At 44.2% G+C, this 22,405-nt stretch overlaps 1 protein-coding gene and 1 long non-coding RNA gene across 5 annotated transcripts in view; one reads left to right on the plus strand and one right to left on the minus strand.

Annotated features, from left to right (window-relative positions):
- Nucleotides 1-21,776, plus strand: part of LOC115205424 (lysine-specific demethylase 3B) — a 35,653-nt gene extending 13,877 nt beyond the window's left edge. For 2 of the 4 annotated variants that reach the window (XM_029771395.1, XM_029771398.1), the window contains exons 14-24: nucleotides 812-1,136; nucleotides 1,287-1,549; nucleotides 1,746-2,012; nucleotides 14,631-14,802; nucleotides 14,874-15,095; nucleotides 15,288-15,407; nucleotides 16,353-16,376; nucleotides 19,018-19,157; nucleotides 20,110-20,286; nucleotides 20,557-20,691; nucleotides 20,906-21,776. In XM_029771395.1, coding sequence (XP_029627255.1) covers nucleotides 812-1,136; nucleotides 1,287-1,549; nucleotides 1,746-2,012; nucleotides 14,631-14,802; nucleotides 14,874-15,095; nucleotides 15,288-15,407; nucleotides 16,353-16,376; nucleotides 19,018-19,157; nucleotides 20,110-20,286; nucleotides 20,557-20,691; nucleotides 20,906-20,986 — 1,926 coding nt within the window. In that variant the 3' untranslated portion in view covers nucleotides 20,987-21,776. The remainder of the gene's footprint in view (nucleotides 1-811; nucleotides 1,137-1,286; nucleotides 1,550-1,745; nucleotides 2,013-14,630; nucleotides 14,803-14,873; nucleotides 15,096-15,287; nucleotides 15,408-16,352; nucleotides 16,377-19,017; nucleotides 19,158-20,109; nucleotides 20,287-20,556; nucleotides 20,692-20,905) is intronic. The other 2 variants (XM_029771396.1, XM_029771397.1) reach the window with 2 other exon arrangements.
- On the minus strand, nucleotides 17,982-18,269 carry LOC115205428 (uncharacterized). The gene is made up of 2 exons (XR_003880603.1): nucleotides 18,213-18,269; nucleotides 17,982-18,177 (listed from the first exon to the last, which is right to left on the minus strand). It is a non-coding gene; the product is annotated as an uncharacterized LOC115205428 (long non-coding RNA).
- Nucleotides 21,777-22,405: the final 629 nt, after the last annotated feature.

The raw sequence follows: 22,405 nt of genomic DNA on the forward strand, positions 1-22,405 counted from the left end.
GGACATAATTTAGAAAGACACACACCTGTCTATATAAGGTCCCACAGTTGACAGTGCATTTCAGGCAAAAACAAAGCCATGAGGTCAAGGAATTGTCCGTAGAGCACCGGGACAGGATTGTGTCGAGGCATAGATCTGGGGAAGGGTACCAAAAAATGTCTGCAGCATTGAAGGTCCACAAGAACACAGTGGCCTCCATCATTCATAAATGGAAGAAGTTTGGAACCACCAAGACTCTTCCTAGAGCTGGCAGCCCGGCCAAACTCAGCGATCAGAGGAGAAGGGCTTTGGTCAGGAAGGTGACCAAGAAGAGTGGCCAGACGGAAGCCACTCCTCAGTAAAAGACATGACACCCCGCTTGGAGTTTGCCAAAAGGCATCTAAAGGACTCTCAGATCATGAGAAACAAGATTCTCTGGTCTGATGAAACCAAGATTGAACTCTTTGGCCTAAATGCCCAGCGTCACGTCTGGAGGAAAACTGGCACCATCCCTACGGTAAAGCATGGTGGTGGCAGCATCATGCTGTGGGGATGTTTTTCAGTGGCAGGGACTGGGACTAGTCAGGATCGAGGGAAATATAAACGGAGCAAAGTACAGAGATCCTTGATGAAAACCTGCTCCAGAGCGCACAGGACCTCAGACAATTTAATACATTTTAGGATAAGGCTGTAACAAAATTGGTTAAAAATTCAAGGGGTCTGAACTTTCCAAAAGCACTGTACATAGTTCTCACTTGTTTTACATGTTGGTTGTCATGGGGCTTTATTAGTATACAGTATAATGCTAATATTTCCTTTTTTGCTGTCCCAGCAGTCTGCTGTCTCTTCCAGCACGGGGAGCAGTGGTAGTGGACCAATCACAGGTGGCGGGGGTCCAGCGGGTTCAACCACTCCTAAGCCAGAGGGGGCGGAGATGACAGTGGTCAAAACAGAGCCTACTTCCACCACAACGTCATCAGAGGGGGGAGGAGGAGGGGTTGATACTAACGGGGCCAACCATACCAGCGCCCCCCCAAACCCTACCCAGATCCCCACCCCCAAAGACCCTCGCCCCTCCACGGGTGAGGGAAACTCCACCGCCCTGCACTGGTTGGCAGACCTTGCCACTCAGAAAGCCAAGGTGGAGGACACTAAAGGTGACTACATCTTATCTCTCTGTACTCTGAGTTCTACGTCATATTCTGGATGGTACTCTCGACATTTATTGTACATGTGTTTAATATGAGAGGATCTGTGAGGTATCTAACCATCTTTAACCTTGTCTCCTCTCCTGTCCACCCATCCAGATTCTGCGTCGCTGCGCTCTGTGATGGGCCGGGACACACGCTCTCCCTTCGGCCTGGACTCGTTCAGCGCCCTGTCCAAGCCTTCGTCTTCCTCCTCCAGTCCTAAACTGTTCAACAGCCTGCTGCTGGGCTCCAGCAACACCCAGCCCAAACCAGAGGGCTCCAGCCTCCGAGACCTGCTCAACTCTGGCCCGGGAAGGCTCCCCCAGGGCCCCGGAGACTCTGGAGTAACCTTCCCATCTGTCTTCTCCACCTCAGCAGCTGTGAGTGTCTGTCAGCTTACTGCAGTAACTAAGATCACTCAGAATGCTCATATTAAAGGGACATTCCAGAATTCATAGAATCTACAAAGAGTTTTAGTTTGTGTCCCAAATGGCACCCTATGCCCTATATTGTGCACTATTTTGTCCAGAGCCCTAGGGCCCTAGACTGCATGTCTGACCCCTCCTCCTCCATCAGGGGGACAAGTTGAAGGGCAGCCTACCTAACTTCCTGGACCATATCATCGCCTCGGTGGTGGAGACCAAGAAGGCGGATGGCCGTCGTTTGGGGGAGGGCGGCAGTGAGCTAGGCGGGGTTGGCCGCAGGGATGGGGTTATGGGCCTCAGCGTGCTAGACCCGCACACCTCCCACTCCTGGCTCTGTGACGGACGCCTGCTCTGCCTGCAGGACCCCTCCAACACCAACAACTGGAAGATCTTCAGAGAGTGCTGGAAACAGGGCCAGGTGAGAGAGACCTTTCTGGGGGGTAGAGAAGAGATTGTAGTAGTATGGTGTGAGTAATATGTAGTAGTGATGCACCGATATGACATTTTTGGATGTATATATTATATATATCTTGACAAAAAAAATTATACCGGTAACTGATATTTAGCATTCTAGTACAGTTAAATAGTTAACACACACACACACATGGACACAGCAGTCTAAGGCACTGCATCTCAGTGCAAGAGGTGTTACTACAGTCCCTGGTCCGAATCCAGGCTGTATCACATCCGGTCATGATTAGGCGTCCCATAGGGCAGCACACAATTGTCCCAGTGTCGTCTGGGTTTGGCCGGGTTAGGCCATCGTTGTAAATAAGTATTTGTTCTTTAATGACTTGCCTAGTTTAAAAAAGGTTACACACACACACACACACACTGACCAAAAAGAAAGTTATTTGTTTCTGGCCATTTTGAGCCTGTAATCGAATCCACAAATGCTGATGCTCCAGATACTCAATTAGTCTAAAGAAGGCCCGTTTTATTGCTTCTTTAATCAGAACAACAGTTTTCAGTTGGGCTAACATAATTGCAAAAGGGTTTTCTAATGATCAATTAGCCTTTTAAGATGATAAACTTGGATTAGCTAACACAACGTACCATTGGAACACAGGAGTGATGGTTGCTGATAATGGGCCTCTGTATGCCTATGTAGATATTCCATAAAAAACCTGCTGTTTCCAGCTACAATAGTCATTTACAACATTAACAATGTCTACAGTGTATTTTTGATCAATTTCTAAGTGAGCCCAAACTTTTGAACGAGGGTGTATGTCTCCATTACCAGTAAAACATAATCAAAACCTATTTCTTTCACTTACTTGTTGTTCAGTTGTTTCGTTCTCAACCTGCATTGCATCATACATGGCGAGCAGTGAAGTTTCAGCCCTGTCTCTCCGTGGCCTCTTTCCTCGGTGCGCACTGTCACTCTGTCCATTTCCATCTTGTCCAGCTGTGTATGTAACATTTCACGTAAACCCTGTTTCTTGGCTGCATCGAAGTAGCGGTCCTTGGACATAGCATCGAGCATGGGGGCGACACAGTAGAGAGGCTCAGAGAGAAGGCCACCGAATCGCTTGTTCACAGCCTGTGGGGGCAGTTCTGTTGCCGGGGCAAACTGTTGTCAAGGGCAACTGTTTCATTCGCCAATGTGGGCCAGTAAAAACATCCACCTCGTCGGGAAAAGGGGCCATCTTCACTCCATAGAAACTAGTCAGCACTAACATCGCACACTAGCTGATAGCTAACTGGTTAGCTTAGCATTGACAAAGTCAGAATGGGCATGTGCACTCCACTGTGGTGTTAGAATACAAATACTACACTGAACAAAAATATAAATCAACATGTAAAGTATGTGTCCCATGTTTCATGAGTTGGAAAAAAAGATACCAGAAGTGTTACATATGCACATGAGCTTATCTTAAATTTTGTGCACATTTGTTTACACCCCTGTCAGTTTTGTTGAGCAGGAGTTTCAATGCCATGACAGAAGGTATCATCACGTCTGCTGCAGGCGCAGTTGATGAGCTTATTTCTCCAGTCAGTTGTTCGAATGGAGCGTGTTCATGTTTCAAGCATAGCCCGTCTATTATTTAGCCCAAACAACTACCTCTTTCCCTACTGTATTTATTTATTTATTTATTTATTTTGCTCCTTTGCACCCCATTATTTATACTTTGCACTTTCTTCCACTACAAATCTACCATTCCAGTGTTTTGCTTGCTATATTGTATTTACTTTGCCACCATGGCCTTTTTTGCCTTTACCTCCCTTATCTCACCTCATTTGCTCACATTGTATATAGACTTATTTTTCTACTGTATTATTGACTGTATGTTTGTTTTACAACAACACAGAGTTACACATGGAGTATGTGTCGAACTGCTTTGCTTTATCTTGGCCAGGTCGCAATTGTAAATGAGAACTTGTTCTCAACTTGCCTACCTGGTTAAATAAATAAATAAAAAAACATGTTCTCAAATGCCATTGAAATGGCAGCAGCGGTATGGTAACCAGCATATTCATGAGCATGCCATATGGCTTTCCTCAGTACGAAATCCTCAACGACCCACTGTGCTGTCAGACTCCGCATGCTCATGGGGCTGATATCGCTGGTCCAAATGTCAGTCGTGAAGCTAATATCAGTGACGCTATTACTGTTTAACTCAAGTAGGGCAACATCTGAAAAATTGTACCAAATAAAAATAAAGTGTACTGGTACTCCACCAGTCGGTGAAAGCCAACATAACCCACGACAGAGAACGGTTGATTGTCAAGGGAAATGAATTCTATTATCTTGCCGTTAATGGATTTCGCCTTTGAGTTCTCTGGCTGAAATTTCCTGACTCTTTCAAATGACTGCTCGACTTGTTTGACTGCTCGATCCACACAGCAGACATTGTGGGCTAGGTTAGGAATGCTGTGTTGCATGTGTAGCGTGTAATTTTACGCGGCGTCATTACATCATGTATCTACGTTATTTAAATGTTTTTCTCATATCTGTGTTATAGGTATGCACGTCAGCTTTTACATCAGTTTTGCTCATCGGAGTTAAACTAGACATCGGGCCGATACCGATGTTGGCATTTTAAGCTAATATCTGCTGATTCTGATATGTTCACCGATATATCGTGCATCTGTAATGTGGTGTGATTTAATATGGTGGCGTGAGTAGGGCCACCGTATTGAATCAGCAGGTGATTGTCAAGCAAATAACTGTCCGTCTCACGGTAATTTACATGTAATTAACATAAACACATAGCATCTCCTGTCTTCCACACAGCCTCCAAGCCACTGATGAAGACATTTGGAACATCTACATTTTAAAAAGTCTAATAAATCCAAGATTTATTTTAGATGGGTCTGAAGAAGCATGACATGAAGAAAATGTAGTCTATTTCAAAAGAACAGAATAGCATACAGTACCAGTCAAAAGTTTAGAGACCTACTCATTCCAGGGTTTTTCTTTATTTTTACTATTTTCTACATTGTAGAATAATAGTGAAGACATCAAAACTATGAAATAACACATGGAATCATGTAGTAACCAATAACCAAAAAAGTGTTAAACAAAATATATTTGAGATTCTTCAAAGTATTCACCCTTTGCCTTGAGGACAGCTTTGCACACGCTTGACATTCTCTCAACCAGCTTCATGACATAGTCCCCTGGAATGCATTTAAATTAACAGGTGTGCCTTGTTAATTTGTGGAATTTCTTTCCTTAATATGTTTGAGCCAATTAGTTGTGTTGTGACAAGGTAGGGGTGGTATACAAAAGATAGCCCTATTTGGTAAAATACCAATTCTATATTATGGCAAGAACAGCTCAAATAAGCAAAGAGAAATGACAGTCCATCATTACTTTAAGACATGAAGGTCAATCAATCTGGAGAATGTCAAGTGCAGTCGCAAAAACCATCAAGCGCTGTGATGAAACTGGCTCTCATGAGACCTCCACAGGAAAGGAAGACCCAGAGTTACCTCTGCTGCAGAGGATAAGTTCAATAGAGTTACCAACCTCAGAAATTACAGCCCAAGTAAATGCTTCAGAGTTCAAGTAACAGACATATGTCAACATCAACTGTTAAGAGGAGACTCTGTGAATCAGGCCATCAGGGTCAAATTGCTGCAAAGAAACCTCTACTAAAGGACACCAATAATAAGAAGAGACTTGCTTGGGTCAAGAAACAAGAGCATTGGATATTTGAGTCCAAATTTGAGATTGTTGGTTCCAACCGCGATATCATAAGGTGAATGCACCAATTTGTAAGTCGCTCTGGATAAGAGCGTCTACTAAATGACGTAAATGTAATGTAAATGTATCTTTGTGAGACGCAGAGTTGATGAACAGATGATCTCTGCATGTGTGGTTCCCACCATGAAGCATGGAGGAGGGTGTGTGTGGGGCTTGTTTGCTGGGGCTTCTTTGCTGGTGACACTATCAGTGATTTTATTTAGAATTCAAGTCACACTTAACCAACATGGCTACCACAGCATTCTGCAGTGATACGCCATCACATCTGTTTTGCACTAAGTGGGACTATAATTTGTTTATCAACATAACAATGACCGAAAACACACCTCTAGGTTGTGTAAGGGCTATTTGACCAAGGAGGAGAGTAATGGAGTGCTGCATCAGATGACCTGGCCTTCACAAACACCCGACCTCAACCCAGTTGAGATGGTTTGGGATGCGTTGGACCGTAGAGTGAAGGAAAAGCAGCCAACAAGTGCTCAGCATATGTGGGAACTCCTTCAAGACTGAAAATGATCTTCCCCAAACTTGAAGCTCACGCGCTGCTAATGTATTTTTATTTTATTTATTTCACCTTTATTTAACCAGGTAGGCTAGTTGAGAACAAGTTCTCATTTGCAACTGCGACCTGGCCAAGATAAAGCGTAGCAATTCGACACATACAACAACACATAGTTACACATGCAATGAACAAAATATACATTCAATAATACAGTAGAACAAAAGAAAACAAAAAGTCTATATACAGTGAGTGCAAATGAGGTAAGTTTAGGCAATAAATAGGCCATGGTGGCGAAGTAATTACAATATAGCAATTAAACACTGGAATGTTAGATGTGCAGAAGATGAATGTGCAAGTAGAGATACTGTGGTGCAAAGGATCAAGATAAATGAATACAGTATGGGGATGAGGTAGTTGGATGGGCTGTTTACAGATGGGCTATGTACAGGTGCAGTGATCTGTGAGCTGCTCTGACAGCTGGTGCTTAAAGCTAGTGAGGGAGATATGAGTCTCAAGCTTCAGTGATTTTTGCAGTTCGTTCCAGTCATTGGCAGCAGAGAACTGGAAGGAAAGGCGGCCAAAGGGGGAATTGGCTTTGGGGGTGACCAGTACCTGCTGGAGCGCGTGCTACCGGTGGGTGCTGCTATGGTGACCAGTGAGCTGAGATAAGGCGGGGCTTTACCTAGCAGAGACTTGTAGATAACCTGTAGCCAGTGGGTTTGGCGACGAGTATGAAGCGAGGGCCAACCAACCAGAGCGTACAGGTCGCAATGGTGGGTAGTGTATGGGGCTTTGGTGACAAAACGGATGGCACTGTGATAGACTGCATCCAGGTTGTTGAGTAGAGTGTTGGAGGCTATTTTATAGATGACATCACCGAAGTCGAGGAACGATGGGAGGGTCAGTTTTACGAGGGAGTGTTTGGCAGCATGAGTGAAGGATGCTTTGTTGCCAATTCTAGATTTAATTTTGGATTGGAGATGCTTAATGTGAGTGTGGTAGGAGAGTTTACAGTCCTACCAGACACCCATGTATTTGTAGTTGTCCACGTATTCTAAGTCGGAGCCGTCCAGAGTAGTGATGCTGGACGGGCGAGCAGGTGCGGGCAGTGATCGATTGAATAGCATGCATTTAGTTTTACCTGCGTTTAAGAGCAGTTGGAGGCCACGGAAGGAGAATTGTATGGCATTGAAGCTCGTCTGGAGCTTAGTTAACAGTGCCCAAAGAAGGGCCAGAAGTATACAGAATGGTGTCGTCTGCGTAGTGGTGGATCAGAGAATCATCAGCAGCAAGAGCAACATCATTGATGTATACAGCAGGCCCTCCGATTTGACACACTGAACTCTATCAGAGAAGTAGTTGGTAAACCAGGCGAGGCAATCATTTGAGAAATCAAGGCTGTCGAGTCTGCCAATAAGAATGTGGTGATTGACAGAGTCGAAGGCCCTGGCCAGGTCGATGAATACGGCTGCACAGTAATGTCTCTTATCGATGGCGGTTATGATGTCTTTTAGGACCTTGAGCGTGGCTGAGGTGCACCCATGACCAGCTCTGAAACCAAATTGCATAGCGGAGAAGGTATGGTGGGATTGGAAATGGTCGGTAATCTGTTTTGTTAACTTGGCTTTCGAAGACTAGGATAGATATAGGTCTGTAGCAGTTTGGGTCTAGAGTGTCTCCCCTTTTGAAGAGGGGGTGATCGCTGCCGCTTTCCAATCTTTGGGAATCTCAGACGATACGAAAGAGGTTGAACAGGCTAGTAATAGGGGTTGCAACAATTTTGGCAGATAATTTTAGAGAGGGTCAAGATTGTCTAGTTCGGCTGATTTGTATGGGTCCAGATTTTGCAGCTCTTTCAGAACATCAGCTATCTGGATTTGGGTGAAGGAGAAATGGTGGGGGCTTTGGCGGGTTGCTGTGGAGGGTGCCGGGCAGTTGACCGGGGTAGGGGTAGCCAGGTGGAAAGCATGGCCAGCCGTAGAGAAATGCTTATTGAAATTCTCAATTAGAGTGGATTTATCGGTGGTAAGTGTTTCCTAGCCTAAGAGCAGTGGGCAGCTGGGAGGAGGTGCTCTTATTCTCCATGGACTTTAGTGTCCCAGAACTTTTTTGAGTTAGTACTACAGGATGCAAATTTCTGTTTTGAAAAAGCTAGCCTTAGCTAGCCTGTGTATATTTGTTCTTAACTTCCCTGAAAAGTTGCATATCATGGGGGCTATTCGATGCTAATGCAGAATGCCACAGGATGTTTTTGTGCTGGTCAAGGGCAGACAGGTCTGGAGTGAACCAAGGACTATTCCTAGTTTTACATTTTTTGAGTGGGGCATGCTTATTTAAGATGGTGAGGTAGGCACTTTTTAAAGAATAGCCAGGCATCATCTACTGACGGGATGAGGTCAATGTCATTCCAGGATACCCCGGCCAGGTCGACTAGAAAGACCTGCTCGCAGAAGTGTTTTAGGGAGCGTTTGACAGTGATGAGGGGTGGTCGTTTGGTCGCAGACCCATTACGGATGCAGGCAGTGATCACTGAGATCTTGATTGAAAACAGCAGAGGTGTATTTGGAGGGCGAGTTAGTTAGGATGATATCTATGAGGGTGCCCGTGTTTACGGATTTGGGGTTGTACCTGATAGGTTCATTGATAATTTGTGTGAGATTGAGGGCATCAAGCTTAGATTGTAGGATGGCCGGGGTGTTAAGCATGTCCAGTTTAGGTCACCTAGTAGCACGAGCTCAGAAGATAGATGGGGGGGCAATCAATTCACATATAGTATCGAGGGCACAGCTGGGGGCCTATAGCAAGCGGCAACAGTGAGAGACTTGTTTCTGGAAAGGTGAATTTAAGTAGAAGCTCGAATTGAAGTAGAAGCTCAAATTGTTTGGGTACAGACTTGGATAGTAATACAGAACTCTACAGGCTATCTTTGCAGTAGATAGCAACACCGCCCCCTTTGGCAGTTCTATCTTGTCGGAAAATGTTATAGTTAGTGATGGAGATTTCGGGGTTTTTGGTGGTTTTCCTAAGCCAGGATTCAGACACGGCTAAGACATCCGGGTTGGCAGAGTGTGCTAAAGCAGTGAGTAAAACAAACTTAGGGAGTAGGCTTCTAATGTTAACATGCATGAAACCAAGGATTTTACGGTTACAGAAGTCAACAAATGATAGCACCTGGGGAGTGGGAGTGGAGCTAGGCACTGAAGGACCTGGATTAACCTCCACATCACCAGAGGAGAAGTAGGATAAGGGTACGGCTAAAGGCTATATGAACTGGCCATCTAGCATGCCAGTGAGGCTTTACACCCCATGTAAAGAGGATTCTTTTGCTTAATTTTAAGAAGCCATTTGGCCACTTCAGTTGTTAAACAATCCGTATCAAAACATATTGGCCTATGGGCCAGGCTGCATGAGTTGTGCAACTGTTTCTTGCCTATGCTGGAAATAGTAATGAGGTAGTGTGAGTCATTGGTGGTGTCGCGAGTCATTGGTGGTGTGTGTGTAATGTGGTGTGAGTAATATGTGGTTTACACATTTTGTTACATTACAGCCTTGTTTTGTTTCAATCTACACACAGTACCCCATAATGACAAAGTGAAAAGAGACCTTATTTACATAAGTATTCAGACCCTTTGCTATGAGACTTGAAATTGAGCTCAGGTGCATCCTGTTTCCATTGGTCATCTTTGAGATGTTTCTACAACTTGATTGGTGTCCACCTGTGGTGAATTCAATTGATTGGACATGATTTGAAAAGGCACACCTGTCTATATAAGGTCTCACAGTTGACAGTGCATGTCAGAGCAGAAACCAAGCCATGAGCTTAAAGGAATTGTTTATAGAGCTCCGAGACAGGATTGTGTCGAGGCACAGATCTGGGGAAGGGTACCAAAAAATGTCTGCAGCATTGAAGGTCCCTGAGAACACAGTGGCCTCCATCATTCATAAATGGAAGAAATTTGGAACCACCAAGACTCTTCCTAGAGCTGGCAGCTCGGCCAAACTGAGCAATTGGTGGAGAAGGGCGTTGGTCAGGGTGGTGACCAAGAACCCAATGGCCACTCTGACAGAGCTCTAGAGCTTCCTCTGTGGAGATGGGAGAACCTTCCAGAAGGACAACCATCTCAGCAGCGCTCCACCAATCAGGCCTTTATGGTAGTGGCCAGACGGAAGCCACTCGTCAGTAAAAGGCACATGACAGCCTGCTTGGGCACCTAAAGACTCTCAAACCATGAGAAACAGAATTCTCTGGTCTGATGAAACCAAGATTGCACTCTTTGGCCTGAATGCCAAGCGTCACGTCTGGAGGAAACCTGGCACCATCCCTACAGTGAAGCTTGTTGGTGGCAGCATCATGCTGTGGGGGATGTTTTTCAGCGGCAGGGACTAGGAGACTAGTCGGGATGGAGGGGAAAGATGAACGGAGCAAAGTACAGAGATCCTTGATGAAATCTTGCTCCGGGGCGCTCAGGACCTCAGACTGGGGCGAAGGTTCACCTTCCAACAGGACAACAATCCTAAGCACACAGCAAAGACAATGCAGGAGTGGCTTTGGGACAAGTCTCTGAATGTCCTTGAGTGGCCCAGCCAGAGCTTGGACTTGAACCCGATCTAACATCTCTGGAGAGACCTGAAAATAGCTGTGCAGCAACGCTCCCCATCCAACCTGACAGAGCTCGAGAGGATCTGTATAGAAGAATGGGAGAAACTCCCCAAATACAGGTGTGCCAAGCTTGTAGCGTCATACCCAAGAAGACTCAATGCTGTAATCGCTGCCAAAGGCGCTTCAACAAAGTACTGAGTAAAGGGTATGAATACTTATGTAAATGTAATATTTCAGTTTTTCTAAAACCTATTTTGAATAGATTTAATGAGGGAATTTTTTTGTGTCCATTTTTGAATGCGGCTTTAATGTAACAAAATGTGGAAAATACTTTCCGAATACACTTAAAATGCAACAATTTCAACATTAGTTCCTATAAGGAAATCAGTACATTTTAAATAAATTAACTTGGTCCCTAATCTATGGATTTACTGCGTGTGTGAGTAATATGTGGTGGTAGTAGTATTGATGGTGGTGGTGTGAGTAATATGTGGTGGTGTGAGTAATATATGGTGGTAGTAGTATTGATGGTGGTGGTGTGAGTAATATGTGGTGGTAGTAGTATTGGTGGTGGTGTGAGTAATATGTAGTGGTATTGGTGGTGGTGTGAATAATATGTGGTGGTATTGGTGGTGGTGTGAATAATATGTTGTGGTATTGGTGGTGGTGTGAATAATATGTAGTGGTATTGGTGGTGGTGTGAATAATATGTAGTGGTATTGGTGGTGGTGTGAATAATATGTTGTGGTATTGGTGGTGGTGTGAATAATATGTAGTGGTATTGGTGGTGGTGTGAATAATATGTAGTGGTATTGGTGGTGGTGTGAATAATATGTAGTGGTATTGGTGGTGGTGTGAATAATATGTAGTGGTATTGATGGTGGTGGTGGTGTGAATAATATGTAGTGGTGGTGTGAATAATATGTAGTGGTATTGGTGGTGGTGGTGGTGTGAGTAATATGTGGTGGTGTGAGTAATATATGGTGGTAGTAGTATTGATGGTGGTGGTGTGAGTAATATGTGGTGGTAGTAGTATTGGTGGTGGTGTGAGTAATATGTAGTGGTATTGGTGGTGGTGTGAATAATATGTGGTGGTATTGGTGGTGGTGTGAATAATATGTTGTGGTATTGGTGGTGGTGTGAATAATATGTAGTGGTATTGGTGGTGGTGTGAATAATATGTTGTGGTATTGGTGGTGGTGTGAATAATATGTAGTGGTATTGGTGGTGGTGTGAATAATATGTAGTGGTATTGGTGGTGGTGTGAATAATATGTAGTGGTATTGGTGGTGGTGTGAATAATATGTAGTGGTATTGGTGGTGGTGTGAATAATATGTAGTGGTATTGATGGTGGTGGTGGTGTGAATAATATGTAGTGGTGGTGTGAATAATATGTAGTGGTATTGGTGGTGGTGGTGGTGTGAGTAATATGTGGTGGTGTGAGTAATATATGGTGGTAGTAGTATTGATGGTGGTGGTGTGAGTAATATGTGGTGGTAGTAGTATTGGTGGTGGTGTGAGTAATATGTAGTGGTATTGGTGGTGGTGTGAATAATATGTGGTGGTATTGGTGGTGGTGTGAATAATATGTTGTGGTATTGGTGGTGGTGTGAATAATATGTAGTGGTATTGGTGGTGGTGTGAATAATATGTTGTGGTATTGGTGGTGGTGTGAATAATATGTAGTGGTATTGGTGGTGGTGTGAATAATATGTAGTGGTATTGGTGGTGGTGTGAATAATATGTAGTGGTATTGGTGGTGGTGTGAATAATATGTAGTGGTATTGATGGTGGTGGTGGTGTGAATAATATGTAGTGGTGGTGTGAATAATATGTAGTGGTATTGGTGGTGGTGGTGGTGTGAATAATATGTAGTGGTGGTGTGAGTAATATGTAGTGGTATTGATGGTGGTGTGAATAATATGTAGTGGTATTGGTGGTGGTGTGAATAATATGTAGTGGTATTGGTGGTGGTGTGAATAATATGTAGTGGTATTGATGGTGGTGGTGGTGTGAATAATATGTAGTGGTGGTGTGAATAATATGTAGTGGTATTGATGGTGGTGGTGGTGTGAATAATATGTAGTGGTGGTGTGAGTAATATGTAGTGGTATTGGTGGTGTGAGTAATATGTAGTTGTATTGATGGTGGTGTGAGTAATATGTGGTGGTGGTGTGAGTAATATGTGGTGGTATTGATGGTGGTGTGAGTAATATGTGGTGGTATTGATGGTGGTGTGAGTAATATGTGGTGGTGGTGGTGTGAATAATATGTGGTGATGTGTCATGCTGCCTCATGCAGCGTGACACATCTCCTTTCGCATAGTTGATCAGGCTGTTGATTTGTGCCCTGTGGAATGCTGTCCCACTCCTCTTCAATGGCTGTGCGAAACTTCTGGATATTGATGGAACTGGAACACACTGTCGTATGATTATTATTATTATTTGACCATGCTGGTCATTTATGAACATTTTAACATCTTGACCATGTTCTGTTATAATATCCACCCGGCACAGCCAGAAGAGGACTGGCCACCCCTCATAGCCTGGTTCCTTTCTAGGTTTCTTCCTAGGTTTTTGGCCTTTCTAGGGAGTTTTTCCTAGGGAGTTTTTCCTAGCCACCGTGCTTCTTTCACATGCATTGCTTGCTGTTTGGGGTTTTAGGCTGGGTTCCTGTACAGCACTTTGAGATTTCAGCTGATGTATGAAGGGCTATATAAATAAATTTGATTTTATTCGTACATGCTCAATTTATTTATGGTGACTTATGGGACATTTTCAGCTTCCAGGTATTGTGTACAGATCCTTGCGACATGAGACCGTGCATTATCATGCTGAAACATGAGGTAATGGCGGCTGGTGAAGGGCCTCACGATCTCATCACGGTATCTCTGTGCATTCAAATTGCCATCAATAAAATGCAATTGTGTTCGCTGTCCATAGCTTATGCCTGCCCAAACCATAACCCCACTCTGTTCACAGCGTTGAAATCAGCAAACCTCTCGCCCACACAACACCATACATGTCCCCATACATGCCATCTGCTTGGTACAATTAAAACCGTGATTCATCCGTGAAGACCACCCTTCTCCAGCATGCAAGTGGCCATCGATGTGGAGCATTTGCCCTCTGAAGTCGGTTACAACGCCGAAAGTCAGACAACAAGCATACAGATGAGCTTCCCTGAGAAGGTTGCTAATTCTCTAAAACAACATTGGACACAGCGTATCGTAGAGAAATGAACATTTTAGGTTCTCTGGCAACCGCTCTGGTGGACATTCCTGCATTCTGCATGCCAATTGGACGCTTCTTCAAAATTTGAGGCATCTGTGGCATTGTGTTCTGTGACAAAACTGCACATTTTAAAGTGGTCTTTTATTTTCCCCGGCACAAGGTGCACCTGTGTAATGATCATGCCGTTTAATCAGCTTTTTGATATGCACACCTGTTAGGTGGATGGATTATCTTGGCAAAAGGAGAAATGCTCACTAACAGGGATGTAAACAAATTTGTGCACAAAATGAGAGAAGCTTTTTGTGTGTATGGAGTTATTTTATTTCAGAGCGAGAAAGAGATGCACTTTGGCAATATGTACATTGTTACGTCATTCCATGTAATAGATTAGTTGGGGAGAGGTTTGGAAGAGGGGGATGTGCAGTGTGAGAGAAGCTGATTGTTTGAACCCTTCCCCCCCCCCCCCCCCCCCCCCCCCCCTCTCCAGCCGGTGCTGGTGTCTGGTATCCATAAGCGTCTGAAGGGGGCTCTGTGGCGGCCTGAGGCCTTCAGCGAGGAGTTTGGGGACCAGGATGTTGACCTGGTCAACTGTCGGAACTGTGCCATCATCTCCGACGTGAAGGTTCGAGACTTCTGGGACGGCTTCCAGATCATCTCCAGTAAGTAACGGGATCATTCATTCGTTCATCCATTTATTCACTGATTCACTCACTCATTTCTCTCTTTTCAGAGCGTCTGAAGGGTAGTGATGGTCAGCCCATGGTTTTGAAGCTGAAGGACTGGCCTCCTGGAGAAGACTTCAGAGACATGATGCCCACACGGTTTGATGACCTAATGGACAACCTCCCCCTCCCAGAGTACACCAAGAGAGACGGTCGTCTGAACCTGGCCTCCCGCCTGCCCAACTTCTTTGTCAGGCCAGACCTGGGGCCTAAGATGTACAATGCTTATGGTGAGAGAAACCCTACAGACTAACACTGGGATCCCATAGCTGGTCAATAGATGGCTAGTTAGCAATAGCTCCAATGGCAGCATCTCTGATTTTGGGGTCTCCTTCTTTCCATTTATCACTACCCCCACCACCCCATCTCTTCCCCTTTCTCGCCACTATCATCTGGCTTTGTCCTATCTTCCTCCCTCTCAGGTCTGATGGAGACAGAAGACCGAAGTGTTGGCACCACCAACCTGCATCTGGACGTGTCTGATGCCGTCAACGTTATGGTGTACGTGGGCATCCCTGAGGGAGAGGGAGACCACGTCAAGGGTGAGTAGGACCAACACACTCTCACACAGTGAGGTAGAACATATATTCATACAGCACAGCTGACACATTACAGCATTGACGTACATTGCACTATACAATGTAAGCGTTAGCATGGCTAGCAATTTAGCACAAGTGTCCATTTCGCACTAAGTGCATTTCTATATCAAACCGCTATATCACACTGCTACTCACACACGGACATCAGCACCTCCATCCAGCAACACTCATTAATGATTGAGACTTTTTTGTATGGTACGTTAGTGGTTGTCCTTGGATCTTTGTACTTGGATAGTCATGGTTTTATTCCATCTAATGCTGCACTATCTTTGGGTTTGTTGCATTGTTTTTCAGGAGTATCATTATGATAGATTTAAACACCTTACATCTAAAGAAAGTGTAAAAAAAAAAAAATGTTTAAAAAAATGTTTAAAAAAAAAGTCCCAAAATCAACTGAAAAATATTTTGAATAATATTAAAACCAGTTGGGTTTGGGTTTATAATTGGGTTTGAGGTGCTCCCAACTATTCTAAAGGAATGTCGATAGGTTGACCAAGATCAAATACTGTACTGTCCCATTGAATTAAGAAAAGGAAGCCATTCCTCAGCATTGAGACAGAACAATGGTGTAAATGTTCCATTTTAGCCTGTTGTCAGTCACTCCTGTGGCCTCTCCCAGGTTTCCCACCCTGTGCCTGTATCCATAAAGCATCTCCGGTGTGCTGATCTATATAATCTCATTCATTATGATCTAAAAGCCAAAACTGATCCTAAATCGGCACTCGTACTCTGAGATGCTTTGTGGATACGGACCCTGGACTATATCACTGGAGGCCTCTGACTAGCCCAATGGGAGTTGCCCCCCCATGCATCAATGGACAGGATTCTGGTGGAAAGACCCTCCCATGGGTCTCACATGTTGATTGTGTGAACATTTCTTGTTCACAGAGATGGATATCGCTGGATGTAAAGGTCTGTGCAATTTTATGTTATCACCTCCTTAGCATGGCCTTCTTGACTAACATCCCCCTTCTCTCTCCTCCTCCACTCCCCCCATCCCCATGTACTTTCCCACATGGGGTCGGGGCCAGAACACTACAGGGGTGCATCCATTTAAAAGCCTTTGTGGTTTATCTGTGGTCTGTGTTGGGTCTTTCTGTGGTCTTCTACCCTGTGTAGACCTTCATTAACCCTCGGATAGCCAGAGTCAAACTCTGTTTAAAACCTTTAAACACAACTTATTATTGTTAATGTTTTACGCTGTTAGACGCTAGTAGTTTTTTTCATGTTTTGCATCTTCTGTTGTCTGGGGTGACAGGTGTTCTGGCTTTGACTGTTGGAGATGGGCATCTAGAGATGCCTAGCCTAGAGGAAAGTCTGAGCAAATAAACTCACACGCATTTAGTCCCGCCTGCACCCGCATTTAGTCCCGCCCGCATTTACACTGTGTGCACAATTATTAGGCAAGTTGTATGTTTGAGGATAAATTTTATTATTGAACAACTACAGCACTCTCGGTCAATCCAAAATGTTAATAAACCTCAAACCTGAATATTTAAGAAAGTGAAAGTGAGGTTTTGGCTTTCTTTGGAGAATATCTGTGTGTGCACAATTATTGGGCAACTATTCGTGTGCAGAATTATTATGCAACTAAATGAAAAACGAAAAGTTCCCATCTCACTTGTTTATTTTCATCTGTTAAAGTGAGAATAATAAACAACTCAATGTATCAATAAACATTTCTGACATTTAAAAAAAATATCTGTGACCAATATAGCCACCCTTCTTTTCAATAACAGTCTTAAGCCTTCCATCCATGGAGTCTGTCAGTTTCTTGATCTGTTGACCATCAACGTTTTGTGCAGCAGCAACCACAGCCTCCCAGACACTGGTCAGAGAGGTGTACTGTTTTCCTTCACTGTAAATCCTCCGTTTAACAAGGGACCACAAGTTCTCAATAGGGTTTAGGTCAGGTGAGGAAGGGGGCCATGTCATTATTCTTTCATCTTTAAGGCCTTTACTGGCTAGCCACGCAGTGGAGTACGATGCATGCGATGGAGCATTGTCCTGCATGAAATCATGGTCTTCTTGAAAGATTCAGACTTTTTCCTGTACCACTGCTTGAAGAAAGTGTCTTATAAAAACTGGCAGTAGGTTTGGGAGTTGAGTTTGAGTCCATCTTCAACCCGAAAAGGTCCAACTAGCTCATCTTTAATAATACCACCCCATACCAGTACCCCACCTCCACCTTGCTGGCGTCTGAGTCGAAGTGGAGCTCCGTGTCCGTTACTGATCCAGCCACGGGCCCATCCATCTGATCCGTCAAGAGTCACTCATCTCATCAGTCCATAAAACCTTTGAAAAATCTGTCGTCGGATATTTCTTGGCCCAGTCTTGACGTTTCAACATGTCTTGTTCAGTGGTGGTCGGGTTTCAGCCTTCCTTACCTTGGCCATGTCCCTGAGCACTGAACACCTTGTACTTCTGGGCATTCCAGGTTCGTTGCAGTTCTGGAATATGACAGCACTGGAGGATAATGGCTTCCTGGTAGCTTCACGTTTCATTCTTCTCAAATCATTGGCAGTTAATTTGCGTCTTTTTTTCTCAACACGGTTCTTGCGACCCTGTTGACTATTTGCAACAAACCGTTTGCTGGTTCTGTGATCACGCCCCAATATCTTAGCAATTTCAAGAGTGCTGCATTCCTCTGAAATACTTTTTACAATTTTTGACTTTTCAGAGTCAGTTAAATCTCTTTTTTGGCCCATTTTGCCTGAGGAAAAGAATCTGCCTAATAATTATACACACCTTGATATAGGGTGTTGATCTCCTTAGGCCACACCCTCCCTCATTACACAAATACACATTACCTGATATGCTTAAATCCAATAAGCATTCCAGTTTATACAGCTTGGAGTTGGGAAATATGCATAATAATGATGATATGGTCAAAATACTGACTTGCCTAATAATTGTGCACACAGTGTAGTCGCGCCCGCATTTTGTCCCATCCGCGCCCGCATTTAGTGCCGCCCGTCTCTCCCTCGCATGAACATGCAGGCAACTTGTTCTATGGCTCTGGGGGTCATTTGTCCAAGTGACCAGAAAGTGAATAATACATGTAGCTCCACTAGTGTAATGTTTTAGTCCCGTTCATCATTAGCCATCTAAATGTTTTCTTGATTAGTAATAAATAAGCAACTCTGTGTCTCAAATGGCATAGCAAGGAGGGTACAGTTCCCCTGCCAACTCAGCGTCTATCTGGTTCTGGATGATGACTCAACACTTAACTTCGGCTGCATTTTGAATGACACCCTATTTCCCATGTGCTGCACTACCTTTTACCAGGGCCACATACTGTTATGATCAAAATGGGGTACTATTTGGGGGAATAGAGTGTCATTTTGAAATGGCACCTTATGATTCTTACATAGTGAAGCAGCACTTCTCTAAGTTAGAATGTGTAGTGTTTTTTTTCTCCTGTGCCCACAACCTCAGGATGTCAATGTGTGATGTTTAGTGTTCTTCTTTCCTCCATCCTTCCCTAAGAGTTCATGCTCACTCCGTGACTGCCCGTGTTTGCTCATCCCTGTCTGTCTGTTTGGTCCTGCAGAGGTGATGACCACCATCGAGGAGGGTGACGTGGATGAGATGACCAAGAGGAGGGTGTATGAGGCCAAGGAGAAGCCCGGGGCGCTCTGGCACATCTACTCTGCCAAGGACGCCGAGAAGATCCGCGAGCTTCTCCGCAAGGTCAGGGTTCACCGTCACCCCATTCATTGTAATGTATATCTGCACATTCATTTTCAGGCAATGCATTATATCTGGGAAATTTTCAGGGAAGAAACTAAATGGTTGCTTGGCTTTTTTTTGTAGTTCTACTGTTCCCATGAGAAATGTGATTTTAGTATATACCTACAGTAGGGTAGCTCTCCAGGAACAGGGTTGGAGTATTAACCTACAGTAGGATAACTCTCCAGGAACAGGGTTGGAGTATAAACCTACAGTAGGGTAACTCTCCAGGAACAGGGTTGGAGTATAAACCTACAGTAGGGTAACTCTCCAGGAACAGGGTTGGAGTATAAACCTACAGTAGGGTAACTCTCCAGGAACAGGGTTGGAGTATAAACCTACAGTAGGGTAACTCTCCAGGAACAGGGTTAGAGTATTAACCTACAGTAGGGTAACTCTCCAGGAACAGGGTTAGAGTATAAACCTACAGTAGCGTAACTCTCCAGAAACAGGGTTAGAGTATTAACCTACAGGAGGGTAGCTCTCCAGGAACAAGGTTAGTGTGAACCTACAGGATGGTTGGAGAGCCCTGATATAGGGTGCCATTTAGGACACAGACATTGTCTCTCTGATATACCATAGCATGTTACTTAAGCAATAAGGCCCGAGGAGATGTGATATATGGTTAATATACCATGGCTAAGGGCTATTCTTAGCCACAGTCTTTAGCCATGGTATATTGGCATATATCCCAAACCCCCAAGGTGCCTTATTGCTATTATAAACTGGTTACCAATGCAATTAGAGCAGTAAAAATATGTTTTGTCATACCTGTGGTATACGGTCTGATATACCACTGCTGTCAACCAATCACCATTCAGGGCTCGAACCATCCAGTTTATAATATCCTTTACCATTAGTGTCACTATGCTTTACCATTAGTGTTTCTTTCCCCCTCTCCTCTGACTGTCAGGTGGGTGAGGAGCAGGGCCAGGAGAACCCACCGGACCATGACCCTATCCACGACCAGAGCTGGTACCTGGACGGGGTGCTGCGCAGGAGGCTGTATGAGGAGTATGGTGTGCAGGGCTGGGCAATCGTACAGTTCCTGGGAGACGCAGTCTTCATTCCTGCCGGGGCTCCCCACCAGGTGGGTACTAGGGGAAACACTGGATGTAACAGTGGAGGTTTGATTGAGAGGTTTTGGGTTGTTTAATGGTTACATAGGGACAGAGGGTACACTTATGGTTTTCCTTTTGCTGTATAATATTTATACTCTTGCTTCTCACACACACACACACACACACACACACACACACACACACACAGACACACGTTCTCTCTGTCACGACACCTCTCACACTCTTTCAAAAACAAATTTTTCACACACTCCCCTCTTGTCTCCTGGCTGTCCCCCCAGGTCCATAACCTGTACAGCTGTATCAAGGTGGCGGAGGACTTTGTGTCTCCTGAGCACGTGAAGCACTGTTTCAGACTGACCCAGGAGTTCAGACACCTGTCCACCACACACTCCAACCACGAGGACAAGCTCCAGGTACACTTCGTCTGCCTCCCGAATGGTAGCCTATGTAGTGCACTACTTTTGACCAGGGCTCTGCTCAAAAGTAGAGCACTAACTACGCCGCCACAAAAGTATAGGTCACTGCTGTGAGAAGGAATGAAGGTTTGAATTGATTATCAATCAGCTAAACAATCAGTAACGTATTGTTGTAATTAATTGTAATTTTGATGGGATCTCTGTTCTCTAGGTGAAGAACATCATCTACCATGCCGTAAAGGACGCTGTGGGGACACTGAGGGCCCACGAGCCCAAGCTAGCACGCTCTTAGTGCCCTCCACACACACACACACACACACACACACACACACACACACACACACACACACACACACACACACACAATCTGCAGTGATAGAGTAGAGGTGCAGAAAGAGGGGCGGTGATGTGCTCACACAACTGTTATTTTTGTTGGGGGAGGGGGGGTCTATAGTCATTGCTGTTATGACACGCTCTACACGACTTAGTTGTTTTCCAATTTACTTCTGATCAACTCTGTATTTAAGGTCAGAGCGGGTCCTGTTTGTGTGTGGAAGAGAAGGGGAGCATGTGATGTGAGCTGACCTGCCGTTAGAGTGAGGGGGTTCAGCTTCTGTGTAGCGTCTGACTAAATGTGAGCACTGGGCTGTTATTTTTTTGCGATAACCGTTCACCTGTTTTTGTAGATTTTTTTTTTTTTTTTTACATCTGTTTTCCTTCCACCTTCAGTGGTGGAATTGGGACGTTTGAAAGAAACAAGCATTGAAGGAAACTCGACCAAAAGGTTGTATTTTTTTGTTGTCTTTCTTTTCAATTAAAAGCAAGGACTTTTTTTTGGGGGGGGGGGTAATTGAAATTGTCTTTGAATGCTTGACAGAGTGGTTTAGAGAAATGTCTCCATTGGTTTGGTCACTTTTGTTGTCCCAAGGTTTGAATAGATTAACTGCAGACTTCAAAACGTTGTACAAGAATCACGATTCCAACTGAACAGAAACAACTGGTCGTTAAGTGTATCAATATATATATTAATGATATTAGCAGTCTGTTTTGATTTTTCAAAATAAAGTTTACAAAAAATACAATTGATTGGTGTCCTCTTAATTTCAGCTGATTCATACAACTGTTTGTCATTTATTGCTGAACACCAACTGTGAACATGTCTTCACATCGTAATGCTTATGGATAAATAGGGGGAAAAAGTGTACCCAAATGCACTTCAGACCAGCTTAAACAAAAAGGGAATCAGGTGCTCGACTGAGGGACTTGAAAATCTAAAAATATTCCTTACCTCAGGACACTATCCAGGAATATAAAGAAAAAGGAGAGCTTTGTTTCTGCATTGATCTGATAAGTTTATTATTATGTTTAGGTGTAATCGCCTTCATCAGGGCCTTCGATAGAAAAGGGTGAGAGGCATCTATAAGCCTATAGCCTCAAGGGAATGTCCCACTCGCCATGTCAATAATAGCCATTTGTAAACAATACATCCATATAAGTCAACATGATTTACCCCACTCACTGAGCACAAGACCACTGAAAAGAAACATTGAACCAAAAAGACATTAGTCTTTTGCTCATAGGCCATGTTTTATGCCTCCTCACTATCACCTGGCTGATTCTGAATTAAAGGGGCTCAGTCCGACTTCTGCCTTGGCCGTGCAGCATTAACGGTGATACAGCCTCTGCAGGAGTCAGGGCATTCATACTTACT

This window comes from Salmo trutta, chromosome 13 (genome assembly GCF_901001165.1).
Source record: "Salmo trutta chromosome 13, fSalTru1.1, whole genome shotgun sequence".
Taxonomy (NCBI): domain Eukaryota; kingdom Metazoa; phylum Chordata; class Actinopteri; order Salmoniformes; family Salmonidae; genus Salmo; species Salmo trutta.